This window comes from Fukomys damarensis, unplaced genomic scaffold (assembly GCF_012274545.1).
Source record: "Fukomys damarensis isolate Sample0158 unplaced genomic scaffold, DMR_v1.0_HiC HiC_scaffold_16, whole genome shotgun sequence".
NCBI lineage: Eukaryota > Metazoa > Chordata > Mammalia > Rodentia > Bathyergidae > Fukomys > Fukomys damarensis.
In genome coordinates, this window is record NW_022900928.1 from 119,290,838 (window position 1) to 119,302,345 (window position 11,508).

General features: G+C 54.9%; 1 protein-coding gene across 1 annotated transcript in view; it reads left to right on the forward strand.

The window, feature by feature from the left end:
* LOC104853788 (striated muscle enriched protein kinase) overlaps positions 1 to 11,508 on the forward strand; it is a 41,991-nt gene that overhangs the window by 18,981 nt on the left and 11,502 nt on the right. Inside the window, exons 11-27 of the mRNA XM_010611966.3 lie at positions 1,012 to 1,131; positions 1,370 to 1,474; positions 2,023 to 2,229; positions 2,571 to 2,694; positions 2,783 to 2,958; positions 5,304 to 5,416; positions 5,792 to 5,960; positions 6,168 to 6,264; positions 6,378 to 6,578; positions 7,474 to 7,531; positions 8,084 to 8,161; positions 8,244 to 8,422; positions 8,879 to 8,905; positions 9,447 to 9,599; positions 9,784 to 9,826; positions 10,811 to 10,879; positions 11,076 to 11,495. Of these exons, the coding sequence (XP_010610268.1) occupies positions 1,012 to 1,131; positions 1,370 to 1,474; positions 2,023 to 2,229; positions 2,571 to 2,694; positions 2,783 to 2,958; positions 5,304 to 5,416; positions 5,792 to 5,960; positions 6,168 to 6,264; positions 6,378 to 6,578; positions 7,474 to 7,531; positions 8,084 to 8,161; positions 8,244 to 8,422; positions 8,879 to 8,905; positions 9,447 to 9,599; positions 9,784 to 9,826; positions 10,811 to 10,879; positions 11,076 to 11,495 (2,339 nt within the window). The remainder of the gene's footprint in view (positions 1 to 1,011; positions 1,132 to 1,369; positions 1,475 to 2,022; positions 2,230 to 2,570; positions 2,695 to 2,782; positions 2,959 to 5,303; positions 5,417 to 5,791; positions 5,961 to 6,167; positions 6,265 to 6,377; positions 6,579 to 7,473; positions 7,532 to 8,083; positions 8,162 to 8,243; positions 8,423 to 8,878; positions 8,906 to 9,446; positions 9,600 to 9,783; positions 9,827 to 10,810; positions 10,880 to 11,075; positions 11,496 to 11,508) is intronic.

Consider the following 11,508-nt stretch of genomic DNA (forward strand, 5'->3'; position numbering starts at 1 on the left):
ACGTTGAGTTCCGGGTGGAACAAGCAGATCTGGACCAAGCAGACCTGTCTTTAAGAGAACAAGCCAGACAGGAGCTATAACTCGTAAAAATAAAGAGGAAGGATCCCCTCCCTTCTGCAAAGCAGCATGGGCCCTGTGATGTGAAGCAAAAGGGCTGGAGTCCCAGAGAAGGAGTCAGGGAACAGCTTAGGCAAGGGTTTGGCACAAGGCAGGGTGGGCCTCACGGGGCTGCCCTTCCTTGAGCTATGTCCTGAGGGAACAGGAAGCCTTAGGTAAGAAAGCATTCCAAAGGGAGGCGCTTTTTTCCCCCCCTCAGTATTGAGGTTTGAACTCATGGCCTTCACACTGAGCTGCAACCTTAGCCTTTATTTTGAGACAGGGCCTTGCTAAGTTGCCCAGCTGGGCTTGAACTAGCAATTCTCCTGCCTCAGCTTCACAGAGCACTGGGGTTACAGGCGTGTGCCACCATGCCCTGCCAGAGGGAGGCATTTCGTAAGCAAAGGCCTGGAGAGGGAACACATGTGGTTTGTTCAGGGATGACCAGCATCAAGCCTGGGGAAGGAGCAGTGAATGTGGCTGGGAGTTTGGGCTGTGGCCTTTTCTCGGGCTGTGCTGGAGAAGGCACAGAAGGGCAGTGGCCATGGGAATAGGGAAGGGACTTGGAGAGGACCTAGGAGCAAAGCCTTGTCACAATTTCAGCTGGAAGGCTGTGACCCCTTAGAGGTGCAGTGACTAGACAGTGCACGGGTAAGGACCCCAGCGAGTGACACAGAACGTGCTAAGATGCCGGGCCTGAAGAGCCGGAAGGACAGTGATGAGGCCAGGCTGCAGGTGCAGGCGTGGATCCAGCTTTGGCTGCATGAAGGACGCATTTTCTGCCGCCTCTCCTGTCCTTCCCCCTTTGCCTCCTCCCAGCAGTGGGTGGTGTGAGTGGCCAGCCCCAGGGTAGCATGAGCCCACCCCTCCAAGCATCTTATTAGCTCAGCCCTGGGGTCACTGTCCTTCCTCCAGACAGGGATGTACATCGCCTAGTGTTCCCTTCCGTGGGGCCTCAGCATGCGGGGGTCTACAAGAGTGTCATCGCCAACAAGCTGGGCAAAGCTGCCTGTTATGCCCACCTCTATGTCACAGGTAAGACAGGTGCCCTCCTTGGCAGCTGTGCCCCCAACCTGACTTCTAGAATCACTGAGAGGGTCGGATGAGGGAGGGGCCTCCAGGTCAGCTTCTCTCAGTTCCCTGAGGACCACTGGCCTTGCCCCTGCCCCTGTGACTGGGCCCTGGTCCTCAGCCTCCTGCCCCCGAGGCTTGAGGACCCTGTGGAGCTGTTAGCCCCTGAAGGACCCACAGACCTCGGACCTGTGGCTTTCAGATGTGGTTCCAGGGCCTCCAGATGGTGCTCCGCAGGTGGTGGCTGTGACGGGGAGGATGGTCACACTCACATGGAACCCCCCCAGGAGTCTGGACATGGCCATCGGTAGGTCAGGGCCATGCAGGGCTCTGGGTGGGGATGAGGTGTGGACAGGACGGGGAAAGAGAAGGGCACTAAAGGATTCAGGTCCCTAAGAATAGGGTGGCAAGGTGGGGACAGGAGTGGGTGGAATATGGGGAGCAAGGTCAGAGAGAGCACATCTGCTGGCTTCTTTCCACAATGGATGAGGCTCTTACTCCAGATCAGAAGAGACACAGGGTGCCACCACATGCTCTTCCCTTTCTCAGAGAGACTGAGAGCCTGGATCGTAGGTGTGAGGCTGGCAACATCCTCTCCTGGCCTTGTCTAGGGTCTTTCACTGGGAGACAAGTCCAGCTCGCTCCAGGCCTATAACTGGTGGCTTGTTGACTTCAAAGCTGGCCAGAGCACAGGGTGAGCAAGTGCAGATGGGAGGTAGGCAGAAAACAACAGGGCCAATGGAGCCAGGAGTTCAGAGAAGACCGGAGATGAATTCCAGGGGCCCAGACCAACTGGGTGGGGAGCCACAGTGCTGCCCCAGCAACATCAGCCTCTAGCAGCTGCCTTCCCTCCAGACCCAGACTCCCTGTCGTACACGGTGCAGCACCAGGTGCTGGGCTCTGACCAGTGGACACCGCTGGCCACGGGTCTGCGGGAGCCCGGGTGGGCAGCCATGGGGCTGCGAAAGGGGCTCCAGCATGTCTTCCGGGTCCTCAGCACCAGTGGCAAGAGCAGCAGCAAGCCCTCACCCGCTTCCGAGCCCGTACAGCTGCTGGAGCGAGGTGAGTGGGGTGCTCCCATGGGCCGCGGTGTGGGGCGGCGTGAGGTGGGGTGAGGTGGGACAGGGTGAAGGCTTAACCTTTAACTGGCAGGAACGACCTATCTGGGCCAGGCCTCGGCCCCATCAGTGGCAGACCGGCTTAAAAGAGCTCATGCTTTGGGGTCAGCCAACCTTGCTCTGGTTGTGTGCCCTGTGTTCCCCGGACAAAAGGTTCTACCTCCCTGAGCCTCAGCTTCCTCATCTGTAAATTTGGAGCTTGAGTGGTGGTTGGGGGTATAAAAGAAGCAGCCGGTGCCAACACCCCAGCATCAGCCCCACGTAGAGCCCAGCTTCTCTTCTCAGGCCCACCCCTGGAGGAGGCCCCTGCCGTGTTGGACAAACCAGATGTTGTATATGTGGTAGAGGGACAGCCAACCAGTGTCACTGTCACCTTCAACCACGTGGAGGCCCAGGTCGTCTGGAGGAGGTAGGGCCCCCTACTCACCCCACTCCCTACATGTAAGAGCCGTGCCCCGGCCTGGCCTAGCAGGACCTCCCTCTCATGTGTCCCCCAGCTGCCGAGGGGCCCTCCTGGAGGAACGGGCAGGTGTGTATGAACTGAGCCAGCCAGATGATGACCAGTACTGCCTTCGGATCTGCCGGGTGAGCCACCGGGATGTGGGGCCCCTCACCTGCTCGGCCCGGAATCGCCACGGCACACAGGCCTGCTCAGTCACACTAGAGCTGGCAGGTGGGTGACAGCAGCCTTCTTCCCCTTCCTCCCTCTGAACCGCACTCCCAGGTACACACATGCATCTGCCTCCCCTGGGGATCCGATCTCATGTGCTCCCCCTCAGGCCTATCCATCTGATGGCAATAATGATGTCAGTACTAGTAATAGCCTCAGTGATGTACTAGCAAGGCATATACAGAGCACCAGCCTGGACCAGTATACCTCATTAAATATGTACATCAGCTTTGCGAGATGAGTCACTATCCCCATTTCATAGATGAGGAAATGAAGGCTCAAGGAGTCACTTAAGTAACTTGGCCCAAGGTCCTACAACCTGATAAGCACAGGATCTGGGTTCAAGTCTGCATATCAGGCTCCAAAGCCTGAAAGCATTCCTAGCTCCTATGCTAAATCCAATAGGAAATAGTATTTCAGCTGTAACAAGCATGGGAAGACTGAGTTGATTTTATTTTATTTTTCTGAGTTGATTTTCAAAAACAAGAGCTCGTGTGCCCAGCTTATCACTTGACTCCCAGCTCTGCGGCTCCTGGCTGCCCTTTTACTTAAGCCTGTTTAACAGAACCTCCCAACCTTTGCAGCAAAGGCCCTTTTTATAATTTCTCCTTTAAAGATGTAGCCTCTCGAGCCGTAGCATGTATTAGGCAGTAATTATTTTGTTTTCCGGTTTGTTAATTAACTCCAGACATCTGTAACTGCCACTCAGAACTTCAGATCCACACGAGCTGAACTGTGTTACCTGCTGAGTAGATGCAGTTCCAGCCAAAAGCAAAGAAAGTGACATTTTAGTTAGCACAGGCGATCTTTGGGCAAATGAATGTTTTGTGGGGCTTTAAGATAGTTGCTGATATTTATGTGAAACCTGCCAGTGCTTTGACCTTCATAGACTGCCCTCCCACACCCCTGTAGACTAGGGACCAGATTCCTAGGCCAGAAGGAAAGTGTCCACAAAGGATGTGAGAAGAGATGGGGCCCTCCTGGCTCCCCGGGGGGATGGTACATGGGGTGGAGCACCAGATCCCCCGGGCCCTGTGTCTCCCTTTGATGAGTCTTGCCCCTTGCCCATCCTGCCACTCCCAGCACTTTCTACTCAGCTACCACTTTGCTCCTTGCCATCTCCTAGACTCATCTTCCTTCCAGACACAGCCCTATGTCTGGGACTCAGGGAGGCCCTGGCCCCAAGAGCCCCACAGCCCAGCCTAGACAGAACAATGGCCGACGGAAACCATTTCCCTGCCAGCCAAAGCTAAAATGGACCTCGGGCTAGCCTCAATAGCCATGTTCTGCTCCACCTCACTCCACACCAGCCAGGCAGGACAAGTGGAACGGTCGCTCCCTTTCCTCCATGTCTGCACACACCAGTGTCTTTTCCACCCCCAGGATGGCCTCCTGGTATCTGTATAAAAGCTGGTGGTCCCTGTGATAGGGGTGGTCTCTACCTGGCCACCCTGTTCTTCCCTGGAGGCCTGTTCACTGCCACTCCCCTTAAAGCGAGATCCTCAGACATACTCAGGATGGGGAAAGCACGTTGCAAAGTGTATGTAATTCCACCATGAGAATGAGATGGTAGATGGCTCCCAGCCATCTAAATAAGATTCAGAAAGGAAAAAAATCTCAAGACACAGGTGGCAGACTGAGCCTCCTGCAGATTCCAAGTACAGACGCAGAAAAGGCTGTGGTGGGACTGTGAGAAAGAAATGGCCTCCAGGGGGCAGCATTGAGCTACACCTCACCCATAGGTTACAGGGAGGGAAGCAGCTTAGGATAATGACCAGTGTTGATTTTTCAAAAGAGACAGCAAATCCAGATTTCCTTTATGTGTGCAAATCTCCTAATTTCAAAGCCTGCAAATGAACATCAAGGGTCTAACAGAGCAAGCCTGCCGCTGTAACACTGTTTCTGAGATTTAGATTACGTTATGTTTGGATTGATGGTGAAGGCACTGGGGGCAGGTGACAGGAACTGTGGTGTTCCAAGGGGTGGGGCTCTGCAAGGCTGAGCCTGTGGTTTTGGTTTTTTTTCTTTTTTCGGTTTGTTTGTTTTGTTTCTTCCCCAGTACTGGGGATTGAGCCCAGGGCCTTCGTACTGAGCTATAGCCCTATCCCTTTTTATTTTTTGAGACAGGGTCTCACTAAATCACCCAAGAGGGACTTGAACTTGCAATCCTCCTGCCTCAGCCTCCCAAAGTGCTAGGATTACAGGCGGGTGCTACCACACCGAGCTCAGTCTGGTGTTCTGACTGAGTCCATTCCTGATGGGGATTTGGAGAAGGGCAGAGGAGGCAGGCCTTTGTAATAATGACATCCCACCCCTTCCCTTGCCCTCTCCTTCCCTGTGCATCTCAGAGGCTCCGAGATTTGAGACAATCATGGAGGATGTGGAGGTGGGGGCTGGGGAGACTGCTCGCTTCGCTGTGGTGGTTGAGGGGAAACCAGTGCCGGACATCATGTGGTACAAGGTGAGAGAGTGGTGCAGGCCAAAGCAGGAAATCAGCCAGCTGGCCAGGAGCCTGTGGGAGGAGGAACAGGTTCCTTGGGGAGCTGGACTCCTGGGAGGCCTTAGGATGGGGAACCTTAGGATGGAGGCCAAGGTGTGGTTAGAAAGAGGGCAGAGCCCAGGGGCTAACTGAGGGGGTGTGGGCCTATTAGTGGGAGCTGAGGGGTTCGAGCTGATTTGGGTTCTGGTGGGGCAAGGCTCCTGGGGTGGAACCCCTGAGTGGAGACAGAGTGGCCCTTGGGTGGAGATGCTGTTGGGTCCCTGGCGTGGAGGTAAAGCGTCATGCCAGACGGAAGTGGGATCAGGCTCAGGCTGGCATGGATGCCCCCGTCTGCAGGATGAGGTGCTGCTTGCTGAGAGCAGTCATGTCAGCTTCGTGTATGAGGAGAACGAGTGCTCCTTGGTGGTGCTCAGCACAGGGGTGCAGGATGGAGGCGTCTACACCTGCATGGCCCAGAACCCAGCAGGCGAAGTCTCCTGCAAAGCAGAGTTGGCTGTGCATTCAGGTGGGCTGGAGCTGCCCCCGAGACTGTGGTGTGAGCCCCACCCACCCTGGAGCCAGCTCACCCCACTTCGAGTCCTCCAGCCCCCACCCCACCTCTGGCCACACCATTCTTGCTCTTCTGCCTCCCTCTGTCCCACCTTCCCCGCCTCCGCCCTCGTCCCTTTCTTGCTCTCCCCACCTATCTCCAGGACATTTGTCTCCCCTTCAGCTCAGACAGCTATGGAGGTCGAGGGGGTTGGTGAAGACGAGGAGCATCGAGGAAGGAGACTCAGTGACTTTTATGACATCCATCAGGAGATCGGCAGGTGTGGGGCCATGAGGAGCCAGTGTTGGGGGCCACAGGGTGGGTCTGCTGGGTCCGAGGGCCAGGAAGGGTGCAGAGCCCGCAGTGACATCTGTTGCCCTCCTTGTCACCCAGAGGTGCCTTCTCCTACCTGCGGCGTGTGGTGGAACGCAGCTCTGGCCTGGAGTTTGCGGCCAAGTTCATCCCCAGCCAGGCCAAGCCCAAGGCATCAGCAAGGCGGGAGGCCCGGCTATTGGCCAGGCTTCAGCATGACTGTGTCCTCTACTTCCATGAGGCCTTTGAGAGGCGCCGCGGACTGGTCATTGTCACCGAGCTGTATCCTGGGAAAAGCTGGGGAGTAAAGGCCACCCGTGCTTGAATGACTGGTCTTCGTAACAACTGATCTTCGACACTTGTTACCGTTTACAAAATAGCCCCGTTGAGCTTTGGGAACATTGAGTCTGAGACTTCTGTGAAAGCCAACATATTTTTTTTTTAGCTTACACTTCACAGCATTTAACAAGTGGCTGGCAGTGTTGTAAGAGTTTTACAAATGTTAAAACACTCACCTCTCCTGCATACCTACCTCATGGGATTGTATTAGCCCCATTTTATGGATGATGAAACAGGTAGAGATAGGTTAAAAAACTGGCCTGAGGTTACACATCTGGCAAATGGAAAATGCTTTTTAATCATAAGTTGTGGAGCAGTATTTGTGCACCTCTGAAAGAACAGAGCTTACTCTTCCGTGATTAAGAAAGCTATATTGAGCTAAGGCTGCTGAGCGATTGGCTCAGCTGTCCTGTAGCAGGGTGACCATGACCTGCACACCAACATCCTTGGCTGTACTGTTAAATCCAAATCTTAGCAAAATGACGAATTGTTCCGTGTCCTGGCCCTCTGGCTCATTATCAGTTGAATTAACAAGGTTCTGCTATAATTTGGCCCCCATAAATACTGTGTTGAGTGGGCAGGAGAGGAAATGGCACCCCCGTTTTACCCCTGAGGGAAGGCTAAGTGACTTGCCTGGGATCCTGTAGTAAGTGAGAGTTCAAGCAGAGTTGTCCCATCTGTGTACCCAGAGGACAAGGAAGGGGAAGGCACCATCTCTAACTGCTACCAGATGTGCTTCGGGGGGAGGAGAATTCTGCACTGCTCAGAGCCTGTGCTGAGCTCTGGGGTTGGGCTGGGCGGGTGACACTGGTCACTGTCTCCTTGACCCCTGACACAGCTGCACAGAGGAGCTGCTGGAGCGAATGGCCAGGAAACCCACCGTGTGTGAGTCTGAGGTGAGGGCAGTGGGTGGCAGGGGCCAGGTTGAGCACCAGCCTTCACCCACCTGAACTCTGAGAACTGCTGGGTGGGCCCCACACATTCCATCTGTGCCCACAAGGAAGGCAGAAGTGATGGTAGAGAGCACCGTGAAGCTGGCAGCAGAATGCCCCACCCCAAGACCTCCATCTATTTGGGCTTTGCATTGTCCTCTCTGATCTCATCAAGCCTGTCCCTATCCCTCTCTGTTGTTTCCCAGACATATTCATTCTCCAAATATGTCTTCCCACATAGGTTCTACCTAGAGTCTGTTGATCTCACTGCAGTCCTGCCATGTATGGCTATGTAGGTAGTATACTATTCATTATCATGTAAATGTCTGACCCCAGTAATAGTGCTATGTCCACTCTGTGCAGCTGTATGATGGTCCTAGGTCTTAGCAACCTCCATGAGCCAACTGAAGGCCACTCCCAAGGCATGATCTGACTGCTTGTCACAGCCCTGGTGGTTGATAATCAAGCATAGTTCCCCACCCAACTCCACAGACCCTGGGCTCCTTGTTTCCACAGATCCGGGCCTATATGCGGCAGGTGCTAGAAGGAATATGCTACCTGCACCAGAACCATGTGCTGCACCTAGATGTCAAGGTAAGGTGGAGAGTAGGGAGCAGGCAGCTCCTGTGGGAGTTGGAAGGTAGGTGCTCATCTCTAGCTTGCTTGTGTCTCACAGCCTGAGAACCTGCTAGTATGGGACGGCGCAGCGGGTGAAGAGCAGGTTCGCATCTGTGACTTCGGAAACGCCCAGGAGCTGATCCCAGGGGAGCCCCAGTACTGTCAGTATGGAACACCTGAGTTTGTGGCACCAGAGGTTGTCAACCAGAGCCCCGTGTCTGGAGTCACTGACATCTGGTAAAGCTGGTGTGCTGGGCTGCTGGGGGCTTCCTTGCTGTCAGAGGACTATGATAAAGCCTGGATTCCTTCTCTGCCCAGGGGTGGGGGGCTGGTATCAGTGTTTATAGGGTCCCCTGCCCTGTTCTCCTGGTCCTTGGTCAGGCCTGGCTAATCATGCAAGTTCTCAGCTCTGCAGTCCTTGGCTCCTGCCTTTGCAGTGAGGAGGCACAGTCCCACTGGACGCCAGACTTCTCTGGGCTTCCTAAGCCAGCCCTGCTGAGAATGACCCTTGACTTCTCCACGATACTTAGACTCCTGGGTTCAGAGTCTTTCCTAAAGAAGGCCCTCCTTTGTCCATTTGTCCAGGGCAGTGTTCCCAGGAGGACACATTTCTTTCAGATTTGAGGTAGCAGGGAACTGCTCACTTGCAGCTGGGGGGGCATCCTTTCATCTATCTGCCCTTCTTTCCTACAGGCCTGTGGGTGTCATTGCTTTCCTCTGGTAAGGACCCCTCCACAGTCTCCTGGCAGGCCCACCCCTACCATTTACAAAGCTCATGGTCCACCTCTTCTCTTCCATAACCCCTGCTCCTTCCTGCACTGCCAGGGGCACATGAGTGCATGAACATGGGTGCCCTGATCCATGTGCCCATCCTCTGTTCATTACATGCCCCTCCATAAGAGCTGGGCACACTGAAATGAAAGAGGCCAGTGCAGTTCCTGTGCCACTGTGGCCCTGAATGTGCAGAGTAAGAACTAGGAGGGGTGGGGCAGAGAGAGGGTGGGACACACTGGAGGTGGGACAGAACGGGTCCTCTAAAGCATGGGCAATCAAGTTCCAAGGCAGGACTGCCCCCCCATCCCTTGGGTGGCCTGGGAGGTAGGGCAGGACAGTGACAGTCTGAAAGCTTTACCTTTTTGTCCAGATTCACCTGGCATCCGCCATCCTCACAGCCTGGGACCTCTACCCCCCCACCTGCTTCACCCCTGCCTCAGCCCAGGGCCCTGCCCACCTCTCCTAACATTACTGCCTCCCCCTGCAGCCTGACGGGAATCTCCCCATTTGTTGGGGAAAATGATCGGACAACATTGATGAATATCCGGAACTACAATGTGGCCTTCGAGGAGACCACGTTCCTGAGCCTGAGCAGAGAGGCTCGGGGCTTCCTCATCAAAGTGCTGGTGCAGGACCGGCTGTGAGTACGCGACCCTGAAGACTCCGCACACTTGTAGAGACCTTTATCCACCCCCCTACTCCTACCCAGTGTCGGCCTTTAAAAGTGCAATCTCAGCTCCTTGAAGGCTCTGTTTTCTCAAATATTTATTGACTGTATGAATGCATGAATGTTAAATCTCTATTTACTTCTTATTCCTTTACAGGAGACCTACTGCAGAGGAGACTCTAGAACATCCTTGGTTCAAAGTGAGTCTAGTCTTGCTGGGTGGTGGTACAAGGAAGATAGAGAGAGAGAGAGAGAGAGAGAGAGATTTGAGAGAGAAAGCTCCACTTACTGAGCACAGATACGCAGTAACTGATATGCATTTTCTGTACATATGATCTGTTAACCTAATAATAGCTCTGCAGAGTAAGGTTTCATTGCTCCCATTTTGTTGATAAGGAAACTGAGACTCAAACCAGTGATCAGGTTAGGGTATCATGGACCCCACCCCACCCCAGGAGTCCTCTTCAAGGTTCTCTCTGGTGCTGGAGACCAGCCTGGTCTCTCTGACTTTTGTGTGCCCACCTCTGTCCTGCACTGATTAGTGGGTGGCCTCCCTGGCTCATCCTCTCAGCTATGAGCTGTGTGTGGTTAGGTTCTCTTTCATCTTCAGACCCCAGCACTGGAGCACAGTGCCAGGCTCAGGGTGGGGTGCCATGGAGTCTAGAAAGCACCTGAATAAACATTCCAGTGAGTGCTGAGCTAGCTCAGCTGAAGACTGAGGTCGTTTTGCTCCTGACCTTGAAGTTAGAGCCTCCTTCCTCAGACCATGAGCCTGAGTGGAGCCTGGACTGAGGGAAGTTTCTGTCTTGGTCTGGACTACAGCTCCAGATGTCTGGGATGCTGGCCTTACATGGAGACAGCTGGGGAACTGGGGGCCAGCCAGGGGCCCAAAGGCACAGGCCTCCCTGGCAGCCAGTATACCAGGAGAGGACCTTGAGCCCCCATTCAAACTGAAAAGCCACCCCTGGTAGCCATCTGTTTCCTGCTTCTTCCCTTAAGTTTGGGGAATTTGTCCAGGGCTGTGACCTTTTTCAGTAGGAGGTGTCCTGACAGTCCCAAGGGGTCCCCCAGGAGCCCAGACTCTCTCTACACTCTCTTCCATGGACTATGTCTCTCCATTGCCCAACCTTGAGGGTCTAGGAGACAGAGAACAGTCCCTCAGGCCTTTTTTCCTGGGTTTGCAGACACAAGCAAAGGGCGCAGAGGTGAGCACAGATCACCTGAAGCTCTTCCTGTCCCGGCGGAGGTGGCAGGTGAGTTTGGCTATCCTTTTCATCTCTCATTCCCCTCTCATCCAGCCTTTGTACCTCCTTCTCCTCTGTCTCCATTTTTCCTTGTCTTCCCTCCTGTCCCTGACCTCTGACTGCCTAGGCCTCTTTTGCCTGGGGTGGGGCTAGGGGGCAATCTTGCCCTGGACTTCCCTGGTCTGATTATAACACCTGTCTCCAGCGCTCTCAGATCAGCTACAAATGCCACCTGGTGCTGCGTCCCATCCCAGAGCTTCTGCGGGCACCCTCGGAGAGGGTGTGGGTGGCCATGCCCAGAAGACCACCTCTAAGTGGGGGCCTTTCATCCTCCTCTGACTCTGAAGAGGAAGAGCTGGAGGAGCTGCCCTCTGTGCCCCGCCCCCTGCAGCCCGAGTTCTCAGGCTCTAGGGTATCCCTCACCGACATTCCCACTGAGGAGGAGGCCCTGGGGACCCGGGAGACCGGGACTGCCACCCCCATGGACTGGCAAGAGCAGGGAAGAGCTCCCTCTCAGGACCAGGAAGCCCTCAGCCCTCAGGCCCTCCCCTCTCCAGGCCAGGAGTCCCCGGCTGGGCCCAGCCCCAGGCGAGGAGAGCTCCGCAGGGGCAGCTCCGCGGAGAGCGCCCTGCCCCGGG